Genomic DNA, 24,389 nt, shown 5'->3' on the forward strand with positions numbered 1-24,389 from the left:
AGGAAATAAAGATTAGTGCAGAGAGAGAAAAAACAGAGTAAAAGATAGAAAAATCAAAATAAGAGTTGGTTTTTTGAAAAGATAAACCAAATTGAAAATCCTTACCCAGACTAACCAGGAAAAAAAGAAAGAAGAGTCAAATAAAATCATAAACGAAGGAGACATTATAACCACTGCCACAGAAATAAAAAAGATCATGAGGGACTATTATGAACAATTGTGTGCCAACAAATTGGACAACCCAAAGGGAATAAATAAATTCCTAGAAACATGAAATAAAGCATACCAAGATTGAGTCAAGGAGAAACAGAAGGCCTTGGGATGCCTCGGTGGCTCAGTGGGTTAAGCATGTTTTCGGCTCAGGTCATGATCCCAGAGTCCTGGGATTAAGCCACATATCTGGCTTTTTATTCAGCAGGAGCCACCTTCTCCCTCTCTCCGCCACTCCCCCTACTTGTACTCTCTTTCTCTGTCAAATAAACAAAATCGTTAAAAAGCAAGCAAGCAAGCAAGCAAGCCTGAACAGATCAATAACAAATAAGATTGAATCAGTAATAAAAAACAATCTAGGGGTGCCTGGCTGGCTCAGTGGGTTAAGCCTCTGCCTTCGGCTCAGGTCATGGTCTCAGGGTCCTGGGATCATGACCTGAGCTGAAGGCAGAGGCTTTAACCACTGAGCCACCCAGGCGCCCCTAATTTTTCTAAGTTTTTAAGGAAAAATTAATCCAATCCATCTCAATATCTCCCAGAAAATAGAAGGAATACTTCCATTGTTTTTAAAATCAAGCCAGCATTACTCTGATATAAAGCCAGAGATCTGAAAACTATGCAACAGTATCCCTGAGGAAAACGTATGCAAAAATCCTCCACAAAATAGCAAAGCAAATTCAAGAGCACATTAAAAGAATCTGACACCATGACCAAGTGGCATTTATCCTTGCTATGCAAGGATGAGTCAACATATCATCAACATGATACACCATAGTAACAGAATGAAGGATAAAAATCACATTATCATCTCAATAGATGCATAGAAAGCATTTGACAAAATTCAACACCATTTTGTGAATAAAAACTCAAATTACCTCAACACGATAAAGTCCATATATGGAAAGTCAACAGCTGACATCATTCTCAGTGGTGAAAAACTGAAAAGTTTTCCTCTAATATCCGGAAAAAGACAAGGATTCTCACTCTCATCACTAGTATTCAACATACTACTAGATACCCTAGCCAGAGCAATTATGCAAGAAAAAGAAATTAAAGGCTTCTAAGTCATAAAGGAAGTAGTAAAATTAGCTCTGTTTGCAGATGGCATGATCTTATATCTCTAAAACCCTAATGATTACACACACAATAAAAACAAAAAAAAAATCTGTTGGAACAAATAAATGAATTCAGCAAAATTACAGTATACAAAATCAATACACAAAAATCAGCTGCATTTCTACACAAAAACAACAAAGTCTCTGAAAAGGAAACTAGGAAAATCATTCCACTTACAAAATCATCAAAAAAGAATAAAATACTCAGGAATAAACTTAACCTAGGAAGTGAAAGACTAGTACACTGAAAGCTGTGAAATGCTGATGATCTTATATTAACAGTTCTGATAAAAATTAATCAGGACATTTTGGAGGTGATGGGTGTGTTTATGATGTAGATTGTGGTTGTAGTTTTATGGGTGTGTCTGTCCTTATCTCTAAATTTATTAGGTTGTATACAGTAATTAGGTGTACCTTGTATGTAAAACATTTTTTTTTAATCTCAAATAAGACAAGAGCATATACATTTTTCTAGAATTTGCTTTTTTTTTCACTTAACATGGAATAGACACTGACTGTGGGACAGTTGTCAAGTCTATGATGAAGTCAACTCATCTTAAAGCTGCCTATTTCCCTATTAGTGGACATTATATTTAACTTTCCCTATATTATTAAATATTTAGCTTTTTCTTCTTATTGTTATTGTACAGATATTCTATGTACTATCCTTTGTAGCATAGATTCTCAAGTGGGATTGCTGTAAGCTGTATTCTATTCATGATCCCAGTGGTCCGTGAGTGTGCTTGTTTTTCTTCAGGCTAGCAATACTTGCCCCTAATTTTTGACATGTTCTTGTGTCAGTCAGTATCCTACTATTGGTTTAATATTTATTTCCTTGACAAGTAATTAGTTACCTACCATATTTTCATGTACTCGGTGCCTTTTATATTTCTTGTGTGACTTTTCTTTGTGTGGTGTGAATAGCCTTTGACAATTTTTTCTGTTGGATTTGTTTCCTTTACTACTTTGGAGTACTATTTGTATATTAGGGATAGCAGTCTTTATGCATTATATATTCTGCATATATAAAAATATTATATTTTGACTTTATACTTTTTTATAAGCACACTGTTACATTTTTATACAGCACAATAGGATTTGTCATTGTGTGTTTTTTCTCAGAATGTCCCTTTTATCCAAAATTATACAAATATTTAAATAACTTTTGAGACCTTTATTACATTTAGAGATGTATTTATGAAGACAGTTGAACTAATTATTTCTATATACACAGTCATTTTTCATTATTATATTTTGGATTATTACCCTCCTTTTTGCCCACCTCCCCTTATTTAAGTTGTACAGTTTTGCAGAGAATGTTAGTTCAGATCTTTGAATGATTAATTCCTCCTTTCTTTAGACAGAGTACCATTTTTTGCCTTGTATGTGTAGCCCTACTCTTTTTCAGCAGTGTTCGAAGACATTCTCCTCCTAACCTATTCTTTTAATCAAATCCCATCTTTACTCTATAGCAAGCAGCACAAATTGTCCTCTTCTGCTTCGCCAATACGTTTCTAAAATAAACAGTTGACCAAATTAACACTGATTACTAAAATCTGCAAGGGAGTCGTGTGGTTGTATAGAGAACTTTCTCCATGACAAAGTCTGGCTCCATTTCATAAATGTGCATATGTGGAAGGCTGTAGACTTAGCTGTCCAACAACAAAGATTAGGCTCCCTGGGTTTGAATTTTGGCTCTAGCTCTTACTAGCCTTGTAACCTCAGGCACGTTACTTATTTCTCTAGTAATAACTTTTATTTTAGCTGAAGAGCTCAAAATCGTGCTTACTGTGTGCCAGGCATTTTCTAAGTGCTTTACATGGATTAACTCTTAATCTTAAAAACCACTCTAAATTGTTTTCATTTTACATGTGAAGAAGTGAGGCTCAGAATAGTTCAATATTTTGGGCAAGCTAGGAAGTAGTGGTGAGGCGTAATAGGAAGTTTGTAATAAGTGCTTCTTTCCCACTCTTGTCTTCCTCTGCCTTCCTTCTCCTGGCCTTTCTCTTCCCCTTTTACCATTTTCCCATCTTCTCCTCTCTATTCCCTCCCATCCCCTCCCCTTCAGTATTCTTCCCTTCTCCCCCTTTTCCAACCACCTTTCCCCATTCTGCCCCCTCTTCTTCTCATTTCCTCCCCATTCCCACCCATTGCCTTCTCCTCTACCTTGTTACTTTACTGTATTACCAGCATTTGTGTGCTCGGTGCTCACACATCATGTTTAGGCACATTTTCTAAATATATCAGCCTCCCTCTTGACTATTACATGCAATGGATCTTTAGCTCACTGATTATCTTGGCTCTTGTTGAACTTTTATTTTGTCATTAGTGAGTGGCAAGTATGGTAAGAGTTAAATGTAAAAATCAAGGGAGTCCACACCATTTATTGAGCGTTTGGAACACCTTTTAGTACCAGCCAATCAGTGCCATTAGATCGAGGATAGCAAGATGAGGTATACTGGTCTGATCGATGCCAACAGTGTACAGAAGTATGGTCAGTGGAGACAAGAATTCCTTATACGTTTGGTCACTTGCTATAAGCAGTCAGTCTCCAAAGAGTTGTGAAAACAATCTTCCTGCGTAAACTCTTTATAATGTAACATTGTACCTCTGTATCTATGAAGCGTCATCCCCAGTAAGTACCTCTTCAGAATGCCGGAGTACCATGGCAACCGATGCCTCCAAAATGTGAGCTGGGCTTTTAATTGCTCTGTCCAAAAACACATTTCAGGAAGTTTCCAAAACTACTTTATTATATGACAAAAAGTTATAATTATTGTAGTCATCTCAGCCTGTGTATCAGGTGTATATTTGGGATGAACCTACTTAGCAGTAAGTATCCCTGTTCATTTTCTTTCCTTGTTCATTTTTATTTTATTTTATTTATTTATTTGACAGAGAGAGAGAGAGAGAGAGATCACAAGTAGGCAGAGAGGCAGGCAGAGAGAGGGGGAAGCAGGCTCACCACCGAGCCGAGAGCCTGATGCGGGGCTCGATCCCAGGACCCTAAGACCATGACCTGAGCCGAAGGCAGAGGCTTAACCCACTGAGCCACCCAGGCGCCCCTTTCCTTGTTCATTTTTAAAGCATGTATGTTATATAGGAGAAGATTATATTTAAAAAGTTAATAGAAGTTATCTTTTATCAATATGTTTGTTTTCCTATTAATATTTTATATGAAAATATAAGTAAATTTATATGATTGCTTTCCTTCATGATTCACAGTATGAGATAAAAAGAGATCTAATTCTGTTTAAAATTATATATCCTAAGGGGACAGACACTAGTTGCTTGTGTGTATCAGTTTTTATTTTTCATTTTTATTTATTGTCAAAATCAATATGATATTTGGAAACTGGCAAATTGATTCTAGATATCTGAGGGACTAAAATTTGTGGAGCAATATTAAGTCAGTTTTATGAGGAAGTTGGGTGACTCATACTGCACAGAACCAGAGTCCTAAGTTTGAATGGCTGCTTTACATGGTGAAATAGATTGGATACTAGCTGTACATACAGAATTCACTTGGCTTCTTGGATCTCCGTTTCTTACAAAGGATAATGAGGATATTGGAGGAATTCCTTTTACCCCGTCCAGCAATGCCTCATCCTCACTGGCTGCTCCAGAGAATCCCATGGCCTGGATGGGTTGTAAACAACAAGTACTTATTACTCATAGTTGAGGAGGCTGGGAAGTCCAAGATCAAGATTCAGTGTGTGATAAGATCCACTCCCTCTGGTTCATAGATGCCTGTCTTCTCACTGTGTCCTGATGTGGTGGAAGGGACAAGAGAGCGGGGCTGGGGATGGGGGGTGGTTCTTTTAGATGGGCACTAATCCCAGTCACAAGAGCACCACCCTTCTAACTTAGTCAACTCCTAAAAGCCTCACCACCTAACAACATCATATTAGGGGTTAAGATTTCAACATATCCATTTTAGGGGTACACAAACATTCAGACCCTAGCAAGCAATAATATTCTGAGATCTGTCTGAGTTTTGTTCTATGGGTGTTTGAATGTTGTTTGATGGAGGTTTTTGTTGTTGTTGTTGTTGTTTTGCTTTTGATATATATTTTATTCTTTTAAAATTAATATGTAACGTATTATTTGCCCCAGGGGTACAAGTCTGTGAATCATCACGCTTACACATTTCACAGCACTCACCATGGCACACACCTTCCCCAATGTCCATAACCCAGCCACCCTCTCCCTACCCCCCAACTCCAGCAATCCTCAGTTTGTTTCGTGAGTTTAAGAGTCTCTTATGGTTTGTCTCCCTCCTGATCCCGTCTTGTTTTGATGGAGGTATTTTAATGAAACTTAAAGAAATTCATGAATTTTTACAACAGGAAAAACAGGAAAGAGCTAATAGTCTATTTTTAGTCCTCATGTGGATAGAGTAAAAAGTATTTACCTTGATAGGTATAAAATGAAATTAGAAGTAATTGATATGTGGCCAGGGATGTTTTGAGGAGAAGAGTTTACAGGAAGATATTGAAACCAGGCAAGTGATTTAAAAACTTAGGTACTTCCCAATTCTGCTTTATTCTGAGATAAACTATGGTCTTTTGTACATGGTTGATATTCAGTGAATGTTACAATTTTATTAATTACCAGACATTTTAATAGGTTACTATCATTGGTTAACAAACCGACCATGAAATCTGAGCACGTCAAGCGGTACAGATCATTATAGTAGAACTTCTTACCATTTGTCCTAGGTTTACCTGTCCTACCATTACCTAGAGCCCAAAGAAGAGTTGGTCTAACATAGATTAGTTAGATTAGGTTAGACCCAAGAAGTAATACTTCCAGTTAAGGTCAAAATTTGAAAAAAAAAAAAAAAAATTGCATGAAAGAACAGAGTTAGTATTGGGTTTTTCATGTTCGTCTTTATTAATTTTATCCTGAGTGAGTGTATAAGGAGTTCTGAGTCTAGTTTCGTAATACCTCGGTCCCCATTGCTCTTGTTCTTACCCTTTGGCCCTGCAGTGACAGCCAGGTCCATTGTCCTGTGCTTGTAGCTGCAGCATTCATATGTGAAAGAAGAGGAAATAGGATTTTTCCCCCTAAATGTATTAAGTGGGTTGTGGCAGCTTCTGTCCTCTTGCAAAAGTCTCTGGAAATTCTATGACCCTGAATCCTAACCCAAACCCATTGGTATATCAGGAATCTCTAGGAGCCAAGAGCTTCTCTGTCTTGACTTTTATGACTTAGAGAGGCACCCAAGTTCTGGGGCTTCAGCTCTTGACATGTAATACTCAGCGAACTAAAGCTCTAGTCTCCTTTTAGCTAGGGATCTAGTCTATTATGTAGCAACATGGCCCTCTTGAGGAGACATATTTGAGGTTTTATTATTCTTTTGAATCAGAACAGTTAACAGGTAAATAAACACCTGCAGAGCTAATTCTTATGGGATGGGAAAAGTAGAATATTTCTGGAGGATGAAGGCAAACATTCCCTTCTTTACATAATATATTTTTCAGAGGCTCTGGAGGCTAAGGCTTTTTGTAGGAGCACTGAGAAATCCAGGAAACTTTCATTTTTCCACACTTAGTTTTAAGTTGGAAGAAATCCTACCAGGTCATGCAAATGTTTTATGTAAAAATAGTTAAGGATGGCTTATATACATAGAGTAAGATAGGCTTTCTGGAAGAGTTCTAAAAAAATATAAATGTAGGGAAGAGAAATGAGACAATTATGTAATTAGAAACATTCGTTTGGGGGAGTTCTCTCCCTCTCCCTAGTGATTTGTGTAGTATTTCAAACCTGTCTAGAAGCCTCCTGTTTCTAGAAGTATGCCAACAGGGCATCTAGAAAATGTCTTTGAACTGACTCCTGCTCTGCAGAGAATGAGTAATCCTCCTCCTCACGTGTTCTGTTCAAACTCGTTCAAGTTCTGAGCTTGTGTGAGGCACAATAGTGTAAAGGTTTTTATATACGTAGAAAGTAATATTGAAAGGTTTTAGGGTTTTTGAGCTGGGAGTTTATTGTATTTATTTTTTTAAAAGATTTATTTGAGAGAGAACGAGACAGAGAGAGATTGAGCAGAGGGGAGGGGCGAAGAGAGAGGGAGAAGCAGACTCCTTGCTGAGCAGGGAGCCTGATGTGGGGCTCGATCCCAGGAGCCCAAGATCATGACCTGAGCTGAAGGCAGACACTTAAGTAACTGAGCCACCCAGGTGCCTTTGAACTGGGAGTTTTTTTAAACCAATAATCCTTTTTTTTTTTTTTTTTTTTTTAAAGCAGGATAAACTTTGACTGACAGTGTGACTAGTTTCATGTATTAGTTGGGTGTGTGGAGTTACTCTTAACCATACTGTATGGAAACCAAGCGTGTTAAGACATCCTCTTGGCGTAGTTTTAAAGGTTAACAAACAAGTAGTCTTAATTAGTTGACTTACTTGGAATTCTTTGTTTCAGCTTTTTGCCTGAATTCATCAGTGGAGACTTTGATTCTATTAGGCCTGAAGTTAAAGAATATTATGCTGTCAAGGTAAACTGTAAACACTTTATATTTAAGATCTCACATATGATTGCCTTTCTTATGTTCTTTCTGGCTTTCTTGGTGTATGTGTAGGGATTTAGAAACTCTTTGCTTATTAAAAATATTTTATAGCAATTGTAATACACATTGAAATAGGATTTAGAAAATGACAAGTAGAAACACAGGCTTAGTAATTCTTTCACCATCAGATATTCATTAATACTTAGTCCTTCATGCATATGTATTTTAAATGAGTTTATATAGGCTTATTTAATAATATACTGTTACTGCCTACAACCTCGTTAGTTAATATATATTTTTCAAAAGTCATTTTTAATTTCATTTAATGTATACACTGTATTTAATTTAACCAGTTCCCAGTTGACTTGTTTTTAAGTGTTGTCTATTTTTTGCATTGTAAACTAATAAACAGACTTGTAAATGAATGTTTATCAAAATGCATAATTATGTGTCCCCAAAATTTGAGAACCAGTTTTTTTCTTTAATTTTAGTTTTCTTAAAACTGTCATTACCCTGTTCTGAATAAAACTATTCATTACAACTTGAAATTAATAATGACATACCACTTATTAGGGTGTTCATTTTATCACTATTGTGCAAACCTCCCAGAGATCCTTACTGCTACAAAGAATGCACATATGATCCAATTAAGAATGGTAGAAGACACATAGGAGTGTATTACAGTAATTAATAATTTAAGCTTTTACTGGTTTTAGAGGACAATGCAGAGTTTTTTAGATAAAAATTATAGCTCAGCAATTCAGCCACAACACCATCATCTGTATTCTTCTGAACTGGTATTAGCAAATCGCACACACTTGTAAAAGAAACTGCAGTTACTGAGATAAAAATTTTAATTCTTTATAAGGCATGGGGATGAGTGAGATAAATCAGAAAGAAGAAAGGGAGTGAAACTTTCATAGGAAGGAAAGAAAGGAGAGGAGGAGGAAAGGAAGGAAAAAAGGGAAAACATGATTCTAAATGGCGACACAGAGATACCAAGTGTGTAATGCATAGGCTGTTATGATTTGGAAATTCTGGGGCTGGCAGTGAATGCAGATCTGGGCATGTTCCCTCTGCCCACCAGCTGATCAGATTCTCCATCAGCAAATGAAGACTGTTCCCAAGTCAGTGTTTGATATTCATGCTCAATTACTTTAACATTGGCATCTTTCCGTTCATTCCCCACAGCCTCACTTCTCATTAACTCCATACCTCAACCTCTTTGGGTTGGAAAGCCCTCAGCCTTGTTTACAATGCAGAGTTTTATAAATTCAAAGATATTAATCATATTTTCAGAAGCAGAAGAAACAGCAGGAGAGGCAGGAACAAGCAGACTTAGAAACAAGTTGAAGATCTGCCAGATGTCTTTTCTCCCCTTCTCTTAAATGCTGCTGGCTTGCTAGAACTGCAAGGGTCAGTCTGATAATTCCTATCCAGGATGGGGAAATAACAGAAAATGAGGGGAAGCCAGCTCCTTAATTTCTGAAATCAATGAAATGAGGTCAAGGATAAAGGAAAATTTTGGGTTAACTACAATTTGATGAATTTCTCTTATAACTTCTGCTTCAATTTCTTTAACCTCAGAGCTAATTTTTATTTATTAAGGTATAGTTTTTAAAGTAAGATTAGCTCATCTAATAAGTCCTACATTGCGTAGTTATAAATTGATATAGTGCAATCCAGTTTTTTTCAAGTATCAATGGGAACTCACAGCTTTGAACTTTTCTGATCTGTTCCCAGAGGGCACCAATGATGTATTTTATATAGCTAATGTGCCCTGTATAACACATGGTGAGTGTTTAGCTACAGTTTTAATAATGATGCTAATGACAACAAATTAATGCTGCCTCTCACACAATTCATATAAACCATTATCTCCAATTTAGGCAGTCTTCAAGCTGCTCTTTTACAAATGAAAGAAGATTATCTCTGCTTTCAAATACTTCTTTTTTCCTTCTACCTGCTCTGGGTTTTCAGTGAAGCTGAAACTGGGACTGTAGTGAAAAAAGTAAAATAAAGAAGGAATTTAAAATGCTGAAGTTTCTTAAAATTATAAAGTGGATTTTACAGCCAACATTTATTCACACAATTTTTTCCCCAGTAGTCTTTGACTTAAAGGAAAAATCCAAGCTTGCATGATTATATAAAACTTCTTTTTAAATTAAATTTAATTTTTTTATTTTTAAGATTTTACTTATTGAGAGAGAGAGAGAGTGCGTGAGCATGAGCGTTGGGAGGGGCAGAGGGAGAGAGAAAGGAACAAGGAGATTCCTCATGGGGCTCGATCCCAGGACCCCGAGATTATGACCTCAGCTAAGTCAGATGCTTAACCAACTGAGCCACCCAGCACTCCTGACTATACAAAACTTTAAATTGGTTTGCCTGCCTAATTTCTGAGAACACTAAAATATAGAGTATTAGAGTATTTGATTTGCTGGCTTTTAAACAGAATATTTTATATCCCAGATCTTGCCATCTGCATTAGTTATCTATTGTTGTGGAATAAATTATACTAAATTTTAGCAGTTTGAAATGGCAAACAATTTTTATCTCACACGCTTTCTCCAGGTAAGGAATATGGAAGTTAATTAACTAGGTGCTTCTGGCTCAAGGTTTCTCCTGAGGTTATAGTGTAGCTGTGTTTTTCAGTCATATCAGGGCTGCACTGCAGCTACAGAATTCTCTTCTAAGATGGATCATGTCATTGCCGGTTGGTCTCACTGGCTGTTATTTCTCAGTGGTTAATGACTGGAAGAATCAGTTCTATGCCATTGGGCTGCTCACAACATGGCAGCTTGCTGTCCAGAGAGAGAGGGGAGAAGGGAGTGAGAAGGACATGCATGCAAGACAGCCAGCCCAAGACAGAAGTAGCTGTCTTTCTCGTGACCTAATTTTAGCAGTGATACACCGTCTTAGTATGTCTTCTGGCAGATGCTGCTAGTCACATAGACCAACGCTGGTACAGTGTGGGATCAGACTGCACAAGGTTGTCAATACCAGATGGCAGGAATCCTTGGTAGCCATCTTGGAGGCTGGCTACCACGCCATCTGACTGACTTTGTTCTGAGTGTTAGGCAGTGAGAAAGATGTTTTAAGGATGTCATAATAGATTCCTGGTCTTTAATTAGTGATATGTAAGAAGGAAGAAGAAAACATTAGCTATTAGTGTTCCTTCTTTGATTCTTCATATGCATAACCTGCTTTAAGCAAAGTTACATACCCACAACCCAACCACTAATCTTTTTGTTCATAGGTCTTAATTATTTATTCCTTTGGGTTTTAGACATGTAGGGTAGAGTTAAGTCCACACTTAATTCCATAGGTCCATAGAAATGCATATGCTATGCCTTTCTTAGTTTACTCCATAAAGCTTTCCTTTTCAGATAGAGCTGGAAGATATTTGCATTTCTCCTTTTGCCTCTGTGTCTCAGTTCTTCCTGTGTGGCTCATGATACTAGCTCTGAATGAAAAATGTCTCTTATAGATTTTCCCCTGATATTTTTGTTTGTTTATGTATTACTCTCTGAGTCACTATTCCTTGATTCAAGTCAAGAATCATATATTTCAGCCTTCTTAATTACCCAATCTAAATTACCCACATTTATTTTAGTTTCCAGAGAACTTTTTAAAAAAATTTTATTTATTTATTTGACAGAGATCATAAGTAGGCAGAGAGGCAGGCAGAAAGAGAGAGAGATAGGAGGAAGCAGGCTCCCTGCTAAGCAGAGAGCCTGATGCGGGGCTCGATCCCAGGACCCTGGATCATGACCTGAGCCGAAGGCAGAGGATTTAACCCACTGAGCCACCCAGGGGCTCCACCTGAGAACTTTTAAAGAAACTGTTATATTGTGGAACTCCTGATATGCTTTGATTGACAGGTGGTCTATGGAGTCTTGACTAGATATAGGAGGAGGGGTTTTCAAACATGTTTCCTTTATATTTAGGAGATTAAGGAACTCATAGCTGTATTTTAAGTGCCTTAAAGAGCCGTAAAATAACAAGGTTTTTCCAAAAATGTAGGTGTGTAGGATAGATGAAAATATTGGATAAATATAATGAAATATATTTGATAAATATAAATATAATCATATAAATACAATAATTTAAATACAATACAAAATTAAACAATGTTATGTAGCTCAGTTTTCTGATGAAAAAGCTAAGGTCCATAAAGTTTAAATGACTCAAAAGAAAATGGTAGATCTGGTCAGCGACAGCTCTTGGGTCAATATCCATGACTTCTATTAAGAAGAATTTTGTTAGAACTGAGACTCAGCTGCCACTGCTGCTTGTCAACACGTTATATCTGGCCTGTTGGGCAAGTTGTTTGCACAAGGTATTTAGCATTCCTGGGAATGAATGCCAATGTCACACCAACAGGTTAATAGTCAGTGTGTTAACCAGACATTGTGCCTTCACATTTCCATCATGCCATTCCCTTCCACCCTCAGTGCTGGGGTGGCAGTAGTTGGGCCAGACTAAGAATGCCCAAACTAATAAGTTATTAAATTAGATAAATGCTGTTTATAGGACACAGGATTGAGCCAAGACAGAACATTGAAGAATCAAGGTGATTTGGTAATAGAAAATTAGCAAGGGTGTAGGTAGCCTATGAATGTCTTCCTTTGTGCTACAGATGAGTATTTTGGCATTCCAGAAAGTGTTACTATAAACAGAAGGCCTTGTGCTAGACCATCAGGTGAAAATGACTATTGTTTTAAGTCAGGAAAAGGACTCTAGATCTAAGTTCTGATTTTTATCTTCTTTGTTAATCCTTCCAAGTCGTGGAATAACACAATATGGTGTCACAACCGTGGTCAAAAAATACTAGAACATGGTGTGGGCCAAAGATCCTGGTAGAACTGAAGTTACAAAGGCAAGACTTGACTGAAAACATACGTGACCCCTGGTGTAAATGATGAATAAGACTAGCAGAAAGGTTGGGTTGATGCCAAACCACCAATTTTCTATTAAAGCCCTAACAAGATCATTCGAGGCTACCAGGAAGTTCTAGCACTATAAGTTCAGGAGTAGAAATAGAGATCCAGGCATATTACTCTCCTTGTCTTTCATTATATCTTTTTCAGAATTGGAAAGATAAATTTTTTTAAGCAAATAGATGAATTATTGAAGAATATCTTATACTAAATCAATGTTTTTTAGTGAGGTTTTCTCATCCTCTAACACTGGTTTGACTGTACCCAAATTTTTGAAGACTACTCTTGAAAGACGAGGGTAGTATGTCTAAATGTTTTTAACCTGTGCTGCTTTTCATAACTATAAGATATTAGGAATACTATATGCAATAAAAAGTTGCTCATCATTTTACATCTCATCTTAATGACTGTTACTTCTATAAATGTTTCTGTTCCATCTTTGGAGACTGAGGTTTTGGGTTCAGATTTTACTTTCACCTGTCAGAAAAATGGGAAATTGGCTTCTGGTTGACATTTGAATAGAACGTCTGATTTTTCATAAATGGACTATAAATGTTAAGCAAGAAATGCTTGTGTATTAATTCAAATTTAAAGATAAGGACACTGATTCTCAAACAGTAGGGGTGGCAGGTAGAGCTAGGTATCATACTCAGGCAGAGACGTCAGATACCACTGAGTCTTGGCATTGTAGTTTGTGGATTTTTATAAATAGTAAAGTCATGATTTCCTGGGCTAACTGTACAAATTATTTTTTGAGTTGCTAGCTTGCACGTATGGAAGTCTTACTGAGGCATGTGAAACTAAATCAGCCCTGGCTTTCTCATACACTTGTAATAATGATCATGTAATGTTAGACATGTAGAAGTACTCTAAAAGTTCTTAGGTGGTAGTATTTGGTTTTACTGTCTAAAATTGTTTCCATAAGAGCCTTTTTAAAAAAACAATACTATTCTCAGTAATACTGCTTTTAAAAAGATTTCAATCCATTTATTTCCGTAAGTGTACAATTTATGGACCTAGATTTAATAAATCAGAATAAAAATTACTGAAAATATCCTTTTGAGTTTGATAATGCCTCAGGTTCAATTCTATTTAAATTTCATAGAATCTCCAGAGATATTTTTAATCTCCAGTTAAAAACATCTCTATTAATCTATGGAAGGTCATGAATCTTATTATTTCCTCCTCCTAGCTGTATCTCTTTTCTACTTCTGCTTGGCCACATACCAACAACTTTTAGATGTGGTCCAATTAATTTAGAGAAAATGACAAACTGGGCTGTTAGAAATTGTAAAATGTTAGCCAGTTTGGCTATTATATCATACAGAGGAAACTATGTGGCTGTATAAAGCTCAACTCCATTGACTGGTATATTTCTTTAAAAAATAAAACAAAAACCCCCGAGTGTAGTAAATTCTTAGGCTTGCGCATTAAGACTAATTAACATATGTTGAGATATAAACCTCTGTTAAGGGAATTATAGACAGGCAGTTTCCGTTGATAACTGAGTGACAGGTTCTTCACTTTATATTGTTCAGCTGGTTAGTTCATCCTTATTAGCATCTCCCCAGGAGAATGATGAGACAAGCAGAGGACATTAAGTGGAAGGATCTCTCCAATATACCTTAATTCTTATGCTTGCCTCAATCATAGTCCTTTCAAATTGACTTTATTATAAATGGCCTACATTTTTCAAAGCCTGTTTTGTTTGAGTTTGTTTAACATATTTTAGGCATTTAAAAAGGGGAAGTCTATGTGCTTACATTTTTAAGAACTCCTGAGTGCCTCACAAATGACCTCAGCCTGACTGCCCAACTCCCCTAATCCTTCTCTGTGTTCTCTAGGGCCTCTGTGACTCTGTCTCTTTCACTCCTTTGTGTGGCTCATGGGACGCCCCTGCTCATCAGTGTTCCCTTGCTTGGCTCCCCACCTATATCTGTTGGGACTCCTTCCTTTGTACTTTTCTTGCTGAGTTTGATATAATTTTTTAATAATTTTCTTCTTTGGTGTCTGTTAATCCGTGATCTTCTGCAGCCTGAGGTCTATGGTCATTCATCCTGGTATCCGTACCATAGTAGGAAGTGGCCTCTCATCACAGTAGGAAGTAGCTTCTCATCACAGAAGCAGGTATGTAATCCTGCTACTGTAATCAGCAAATCACTGGTGCCACACCATAACTGATACAAAAAAAGCTTTCTGTGACCAAATGGATTTGTGGAATTTGACATTCTGTATGCCCCTTTTGGAAATTCATCATGGAAAATACCATTTTAAGGAAGGCTGCCCAAAATGTAATTTTGTTTGCCTTCGTATTTCTCAGTGAGTTTGACTACCTACAACACCTGATGCACATTGGTTTCCAGATAAGTCAAAATGTATTTGGATGGTTCTAATCCTGTTTCATTGTTTCAGGTTCCTCCTACCTTTAAAAGTTGATAGGAAAAAATAATCACCACAACCTTAAAAATAACAGTATTAGACAACAATGATATTAAAGTGCTTCCAACATGCCAAATATTCTGTACGTACTTTTAATTATAAATTCATGTATTGTTATGCCCGAGTTTTCGCGTCCGAGAGACCACCGGAGAGCCAACACCGATGCAATCACATGAGGGTTTATTTGACAAGCTTAGGCTTGGGCCCAAGTATACCCAACACAGCAGAGTAGGGACTTGGACCCCAAACCAGATTACAGTTTTTAAAGGCAGAGTAGGGGTGGACTCGACAATGGGTGAGGACAAAGGGGATTATGGATGATGTAAGTCTCTAAGGAATCAAGGTCTCCAGGACCTTGAGGGGCTAGCTATTGTTGGAGAAAGGTTATTTATTACCAGTAGTAAAAATCTTCTCGTGAGACCCTTTAGACGTGTATCAGTGGGCCATATGCTTGGGAATGATTCTTAACACTATCTTGGCAATTTAGAGATAAAGTTTCCTAAAGTTGACTTACAGGATCCTGGTTGGACCTGTTGGAGCAGGGGGTTGGTCAGGCTAGGACTGTCCTTAGCAAAACCTCAAGGTGAGGGCAGTTGAGTCCCCAGGGGAGAGCCACTCTGTCTGTTTCAAGGGCTTATCAGTAGGTAAGGAATTTTAATGATTTTCTTCTGCCTCTGTTTCCCACATCCGCTAAACTTGAGGTGGGATGGCCTTAATTTTCTCGGTCTCCACAGTATCTTTGCAGCAAACTCCATTAGGTCAAAACTATTCTGCATGCTTTATAGAGATCATGGAAAGCACAAAGAGATTGTATAACTTGCCCAAGCTTACACAGCTAGGAAGTGGTTAAGTGGGATCTAAACAAGCATTCTGGCCCAGGACTCCACATTTTTTCTCACCACTATGCAATAATCCCCTAGTGGAAAGGAGGGAATTTTCTCAAAGCAAAGTGAGGATTAGGATCAGGTACTCGGAAGTTCTGTGACCTCCTGTTCTCTGTATGGTATTTAATTTCCCTTTTCCACTTCTACTTAGTTTTAAGTAACTGGGCAACAATACTCACCTAGGCTACCTTTGGTGCTGGCTGCCTGCCCCGCACCCCTCCTCACTTTCCAGTTTTGGGGAGACTTGGCGGGGAGCCCTGGCGGAGGTTCCTTTTTTCCTTAGCATATTCAGAGTGGCTGTGAAGGAACAGCGTCCACACCAGGAGTGCATCGCAGGGTCTGGATGTGTCCAGGAACATTATAAAACAGAAGTGTATTCAAACATCCTAATTGAGGAAGAATCTCTTAAGCTCTCTGCTTCCAGGGTTTCCATGACCTCCCCAAGTCCGTGCTTCACTAGGAGGACTGACTCACGGACTTGGCATATAGTCATTCTCTTGGCTGTGATTTTTTTTCTTTAATTGAAATATAGTTGACGGAAATACATTGGTTCCAGGTATACAACATAGTGATTTGACAATTCCATCACCATGCAGTGCTCACTGAAAGTGTAGTTACCATCTATCAGCGTACAAAGTTACTAGTATTATTGACCATATCCTCTGTGCTGTACTTTTCATTTCCATGATTTATTTCTTTTATAACTGGATACGTTTGTACCGCTAATCCCTTTCACCTATTTTGCTCATCCCCCCCCCCCCAACCCCATCTCCTCTGGCAACTACCAGTCTGTTCTCTGTATGTATGACTTTCTCTGTTTTTTTTTTTTTTTTTTTTAAAGATTACTTATTTATTTGACAGACAGAAATCACAAGTAGGCAGAGAGGCAGACAGAGAGAGAGGAGGAAGCAGGCTTCCCGCCAAGCAGAGAGCCCGAGCCCGATGTGGGACTCGATCCCAGGACCCTGGGATCATGACCTGAGCCAAAGGCAGAGGCTCAACCCCCTGAGCCACCCAGGTGCCCCTCTCTGTTTTTTTGTTTGTTTATTTGCTTTATAGATTCTGTATATAAGTAAAATCACATGATTATTTGCCTTTGTCTTGTTTATTTCACTTAGCACGATACCCTTTATGTCCATCCTTATTGTCATGAATGGTAAGATTTTTATGGCTGAGTAACATTCTGTTGTGTGTATATACCACATCTTCTTTATTCATTCCTGTATCCATGAACAATTAAGTTGCTTCCACACCTCAGCTATTGTGAATAATGCTGCAGTTAACATAGAGGTGCACATCTCTTTTCAAATTAGTATTTTTGTTTTCTTTGGGTAAATATCTAGAAGTGGAATTACTGGATTACGTGGTGGTTGTTTTTTAATTCTTTAGGAACTTCTATTCTGTTTTCCACAGAGGCTGCACCAATTTACATTCCCACCAATAGTGCTGGGAGGGTTCCCTTTTCTGTACATCCTCACCAATGCTTGTTTTTTCTCTTCTTTTTGATACTAATCATGCCTGTGATTTATTATACCAAAAGGATACAAAGTAGAATCAGTGAAGGGGAAAGGCACATGGGGACAAAGTCTGGAGAAAACCAATCATTAGTTCCAAGAGTTCTTTCCAAGTGGAGTCACGTGGATGTGCTTAATCAAATTGTGACAATAAGTGTGAGGTATTTTCACCAGGGAAACTCAGTCCCCAAAATATTACTGGGGACATCCATATGTAGGGCACCCACACCCTGTGCATTGTGTGTATCAAAATTCCAGACTCCCAGGAAGAAAACAAGCAGTTGCTCAGCATAAACCGCATTGAATAAACAGTTTAGGCACAATAGGCCACTATTAGCTTTTAAGGAAAAAAAAATTTTTTTTCTCTTTTTAGTATAAGGGAAATATTTACCATTCAAGTTCTTAGTTGTGAGCCAAGGGCCAACCTTGCAGGCAAAGCTTTTTTAGGATAACAGTCTGAAGCCTGCTATATTAACACTTTCGGGCACTCTCTTCCAAAAGAACTCTGGCTCTGCTTTTAGGAAAAAAGCCATCATTTAAGACCCCATGTTGTTCTAAAAAGACTTTTGACTTCCATTAATGGAAGTGGTGACTTTCTTGTTTGGAAAGCTATAGTTTTCATTCAATGCCGTGTTGAAAGGAAAGGTTATTTTATAACACCCAGGGCAGTGAAGATTGCACTAGATGAGAATGTCTCTTTATGTTTGGGATTGAATGGAGAATTGCAACAAGGTTAAATTGTGTTTATTCTTTTCTTTTATGCGTGATCTAGAAAACCAGAAGGAGAACACTAAATTATATCAGGCAACCTATTACTTGGGGTTTTTAAGAGTTTAATCATGTGACATTCTTGCTGAAGAAATCATTACTTGTAGGCTGTCATTTGATGATAAAAAAAAAATCTTTTTAGTTTAAAAGTAAAATGTTTTTAGAAGTTTGGTGAATAAAATGGAAAGAGCAATCTACCATAGTATGCTTTATACAATAAAGAGGAAAGTGGGAAATGGTTATTTTGTGATTACATTTCTACAGAGTAAAAGACCATTTTCATACCCTATATCAGAAACATACATCATTAGATTCCAGTTGGCTTTGTCTAACTAAACTTAAGAACTACTTTGGGCTAATTTTGGATCTTTGTCTTTGATTATCCGGAGTATATGTCATTTTGCATTATACCTGCTATACTCTTAATCTGACAGGCAGTTTCTTGTTAGAATTCTGGCCAGTTCAGTTTATTTATTTATTTATTTTTAAAGATTATTTATTTATTTATTTGACAGGCAGAAGCAGGAAGAGAGAGAGAGGGAGAAGCAGGCTCCCCGCTGAGCAGAGAGCCCTATGTGCGGCTTGATCCCAGGACCCTGAAATCATGACCTGAGCCAAAGGCAGAGGCTCAACCCACTGAGCCACCCAGGCGCCCGGCCAGTTCAGTTTAATGAATGATTATGGAAACTCATTATTAATATTTTAACATATTCAAATTTTAGAAGACTCTTGAATATGTCTCCCTAAAATATTTTTAAGTGTATATCATGCTTACGTACAATAAGAAAGGCAACTTTACCATTAAGTAGAGGAAAATAAAAAATGAAGTGTGTGAGAGCCAAAGTTTTAATAATCAATAAAACTCTTTATCATTGAGCCATGAGAGACTGTGGACTCCAGAAACAAACTGAGGGTTTCAAAGGGCAGGGGAGTGGGGGGATGGGTTAGCCAGGTGGTAGGTATTAAGGAGGCCACCTATTGCATGGAGCACTGGGTGTTATATGCAAACAATGAATCCTGGAACACGTATCAAAAACTAATGATGTACTGTATGGTGACTAACATAACAAAATAAAAAGAAAATAGAAAAAATATTCTAATATGATGGGATAGTAAATTATTTTGTTTTCCGAGCCAATTTGAAAGGTAATCTTTGATAGCTTTTTGCCTCCTCTCTTACACCCTGTTGATTGACACCTATCTCCACTTCCAGAAATGTCCATTTCTTTCAAACTGTTCTTCACCACTCAGTCCTCAATCTGATAAACCACTTCCCATTTCATGCCTGCTTCACACTCCAGAATTATCTTACCTTTTTCTTCCTTGCTCTCCAATGAAGTCCTCTTTCTCTTAGTGAAAGTGATTTCTTTGCTTATTAAGAAGCTAGTATAGCAATTAAATTAATTCACAGTAAGAAATTCATGATGAATTGTCTTACCTACTGTTATATTTTAAGAAACTTTTTACCCTCCTCTACTACTGGTGGGAATATGGAATTTTTCATCCTTCCTAGAAAGCACCCGTCACCATATATCAAAGATCATAAACAATTTTCTTACTATTTTCCTGGTAATTTCATTTTCTCTAATTCTAAGAAAAATAAGCCAAAAGAAACACTTATAGACTGAGCTATTGAGCATAATGGTAAGTTAAATCGCAGAATTTTCATGAATATAATGATAAATATTGTGATAATATTGTAAGTTAGGAAAGCAGAAAAAAAGGAGAGCAAGATAGCTAAGCATTCAGTGCCCATTTGCTGCACTGAGGTTTTTATATCTTGGGCTACTAGGGAAACAGCATGGGGTCAGGCAGGAGTCATGTCTTCTGAGAGCTAAAGGATTTTCAGTTACTTAAAACTGGAGAAAACCAGCTAAATCAAGGTTCAGAACAAATTATAAAGGCATTTTTCTGCTTCAATCTGCCAAAATACCCAAAGTTTAATTAAGCAGCGTTGAGTACAAAGTATGGTTAGTTAACAGTATGGGCTTCAGATCACATAGAATGGCCTCAACAGTTGTGTGATCTTGGGCAAGTTATTTAATCTCTCCAAACTTGAGTCTGCGTATCTTAAATGTGATCATGACACTTACCTTATAAGGGTATTGTGGGGATGTAAGTACGTAACTCTTGTAAAGTGACTAAAATCTCCTGTAACGAAAGGTGTACTCAAATAGTAGTTATAGGTGTTATTAATTTAATGAGGAAGACAGTTAATTATCAGCAGATTACAATGTTAAGATTCTAATTTTAACATAGTTTTAAAATTCTCTGATTTTCCAAAGAATTAGGTTATATTTTGTTAGGAAAAATCTTAGGTTATTGAAAAGCATCTTCGATTTTATAGCTACATGCATATTGCATTTAATTATGCGAGGTGAGAGACTATATGCAAGCCATCCAAATAAATATTCAGAATCGGTGTGCATGTGGTACCTAGGAGGAAATAACACTTCTGAATTCTTAACCTTATAAACTCAGGCCATAAAGTTAGAGTAGAAGTCTCAGAGCCCCATAAAATCTCTTCAGGGTAATTTGCACAAGTCCTTTCTTGTCCTGGGTAGATAGATGGGCACCAAATGACTTCACCTAAAATGAGTAAGCTAATAGCAGATTTGGGAATGCTTTCACCAGACTTAACTCCTTGCCTCTTGTTTTAATGAGACCCAGTCTCTCTGTGGATATAGTGTATGAAATAACAACTGATATGGTACTGTAATTTTTTTCAAAAGGATCTGTTTTCTTTCCCATTAAAGAGTTTTAGAGGAGTCAGCATAATAGAACCTGATAGGTTTTGTGTGTGCTAAATGTAAAACTCATTAACTTATATTAGTTAAGTTATTGGCAGATGGTAGATTAAGTCATCGACAATGACAGTCTAAAGACTTCCGCGTTGGTTTTTGGCAGTTAGCTTGACACTCATTGCCTTGTAATAATTTCTTTGAGTTGTCACTAAATTCAAAAATAGTTCAGTTAGCAGCACACAAAGTTCTTGGGAGAATATTAACAATATGTTGCTTACTCTAGTAATCGTTGATGGTGAGGTGGTCTGACTGTAGCCTCTGATGTTTCTAGAGAATCTTCAGGGGTGCCGAGATGAGCATCTGCAGCGTTCATCACTGGGCCTGGAGCCTCGTGTGCACTAGCTCGTGGAACCTCCGTCTCAGTTTTAGTTGGCAGATTAGTTCCATTACAGACGAGGAAAACGAGGTGCAGAGAGGTTCCTTTAAAGGGCTGAATCAGGGTGGCTCAGTGGGTTAAAGCCTCTGCCTTCGGCTCAGGTCATGATCCCAGGGTCCTGGGATCGAGCCCCGCATCGGGCTCTCTGCTCAGCGGGGAGCCTGCTTCCCCCCTCTCTCTCTGCCTGCCTCTCTGCCTGCTTGTGCTCTCTGTCTGTCAAATGAATAAATAAAATCTTTAAAAAAATAAAAATTAAAAAAAAAAGGGCTGAAACTTTTTCCTTCTATTGAATTTCTCACATATGTATAGGGTTTAGCTGTAATCACAAAAACTTATTGTGGGCCTGGGTCAGGGATCGGTTGGTAAACTCCAGCCCATGGGCCAGATCTGCCCCATTGTGCTTTTCTATAACTGGCAAGCTAAGAAGTGTTTTTAAATTTTTAAATGTTTGGTGGAAAAAAAATCTAAAGAAGAATAATGTTTTATGGCGTGTGACAATGCTCTGACCGCCAAATTTCAGTTTCATTGGAACGCATATTCCTAGTTATTTCTGTATTACCTGTAGATGCTTTTATGACACAAAGGCAGCGCGAATAGTTGGGACACAGGCCCTCTGGCCTGCATCTCCTCCTGAAAGAGCTCCTGTCTGCTCCTTTGCAGAAAACTCTGCTCATCCTCGTCTAAGTGATGATTGATCTCAGGCCTTTATAAGAGACTTGATTCATTACTAAATGTTTCCTACTTGCCATTTACTGTGTTGGGTTCTGGTACTGGGGATGCAGTAGCGAACAGAGGGCACAGTGTGCACCTTCATGAGGCTTATGGCTTAAAGCTCATAGCTTGGTTAATACTTTAATAGTAGTTAAGTAGATATAACAAGTTACATAATAAAATTATTTGGTCATTTGAATACAATATTTTAATACTCAAAGTAGGCTATTAATAGATTATAAAATAATGAAATTGGCTAATGTAATAATACATTTAATTGGTTAATCTAAGCTTTTAGCATAACCCTTGTTGTTTAAACATTTTTTCTTTTTTAAAAATGTAAGTATGCCATACTGAACTAAACCTATCTTTTTTTTTTTAATAAGTCAGTGAAGAATCAGGGTAAGGGTAGGGGCACATGGAGAGGGGAATTTCAAACATGCTCCATGCCTAGTGTGGAGCCCAATGTGGGGCTAAATCTTATGACCTTGAGATCATGACCCTGATTTCGTGACTGTAATCAAGAGTCAGACACGTAACTCTGAGCCACTTAGGCATCCCTAAACCTATCTGTTTTAGATGATTTGTGATTTTACTGTGATTAGGATCATGCATTACACATATTACATACATTTTTGTGTTTGCTATAACCATAGATGCTAGCTAGCAGTACTAGAAATTGAAGTGAGCTATTGTCATTCTAGGGCATATTCTGAAAACTCCTTTTTGCTAAACTTTTATTAGTTCCTTGATGTCAGTTTGATTCCTTGTCATTGGTCTTAAGAAATGAATTACAACTCATTCAAAGATATTCTGAATTATTTATGTAGTACTAAATAGTGCTTCGTTTGTTAGCCTCTATGTACATTGGTGGTTCTTGTTCCCTCATTGGATGTTAACTTTGATAACATTGCTAGATTTTAATTTGTTTAATTGCATATGAAGCACTAATATTCGTTGCCACTTTAAGAATCTATATTAGTCACGCCCTAAAACAAAAGTGTTACATGATTTTCTTATGGCAGCAGTAGCATAATGCCTTTGAAAAAATAATGACAATACTGCTTTTCTGTGTTAGACTCATTGTCTAAGGCTTATCCCTGTGTATATTTTAGAGAAGCATACCATTAGTGCCATGAGGAGAGAGATGCCTTTAATCTATCCATCATTCTTCTGTCCATCAAACTTCTGTTGAGTGCTTGACATGCCTTGGGATCGTCCTAGCAACTGCGATGCCGATGGTAGTTTCCCGAAACTCAAGGAACATTGAGTCTTCTCTTCCTAACTGGAGATCATGCATTCCCAAACTAGCAGACAAGGATTTTGCTAGATGGCCATTTTTGCCAGTGTATGTGTCTATGTGATTTGTTCCACTTTGGTTCATTTGCTCTCTGAGCACACTCCCTTGTGTGTTGTAAAGTTCTACTTCTGTTAACTTTAGTAAGTTTGCTTCTTTTTTGTCTTCAGTCTCCTCCAATCTGCTAATTTATCATGTTGACCATAGGATTAATTTACCTTATTTGTAACTTTTCTGCATCTTTCTGCACCTTTTATATCTGTTTTTAAATTTTTATTTCCTGGACCTTAGGGCACCTGTTATTTTAATATGAACTCATGGTATTTCCTTGATATCATAAACTATTTCATTTTCTTAATTCATATTTTCTATTATAATATGATTCTCAACAGTGCAGTGTTTTGATGTTCATTATACCTCTATGGAGGAGAAGGTAATCGCTCATTTTCCGAGTGTCTCATTGTACTGTACTGCAGTTGGCTTTCCTTTAGAGTGTAGCTCAGCCTCGAAACCAAAATGGGATTTCACATGCCCATACTGTCCCCACTACCCATCAGAAAGAAAGGAGCAACTTAGGGATGAACAGAAGACTGACTTCCTTTCGGGCACTTACTGGATAGTGGTGAAGTGTGGCTGGGAGTTTCTTAGTATGGAAAGAGGAAGAAAAGGAGCCTCCCCTTAACTGGCTGTCTTTCCCACACTCAGACACACACATATTTCTATTTTACATGTTTACTAATTATGATATTCATGTTTTTATTTATACCACTGGGCCATTGGTGTTTGGTAGATTCCTACTTCCTCTGTACGCAGTACAGTTTAA

General features: G+C 37.5%; 1 protein-coding gene across 1 annotated transcript in view; it reads left to right on the forward strand.

Annotated features, from left to right (window-relative positions):
• The window catches only part of LOC111152088 (thiamin pyrophosphokinase 1), a 348,477-nt gene that overhangs the window by 160,952 nt on the left and 163,136 nt on the right, over positions 1–24,389 (forward strand). Inside the window, exon 5 of the mRNA XM_022510396.1 lies at positions 7,749–7,821. Within this exon, the coding sequence (XP_022366104.1) occupies positions 7,749–7,821 (73 nt within the window). The remainder of the gene's footprint in view (positions 1–7,748; positions 7,822–24,389) is intronic.

Source organism: Enhydra lutris, unplaced genomic scaffold (genome assembly GCF_002288905.1).
Source record: "Enhydra lutris kenyoni isolate GAN:26980312 unplaced genomic scaffold, ASM228890v2 scaffoldscaffold27, whole genome shotgun sequence".
Lineage (NCBI taxonomy): Eukaryota > Metazoa > Chordata > Mammalia > Carnivora > Mustelidae > Enhydra > Enhydra lutris.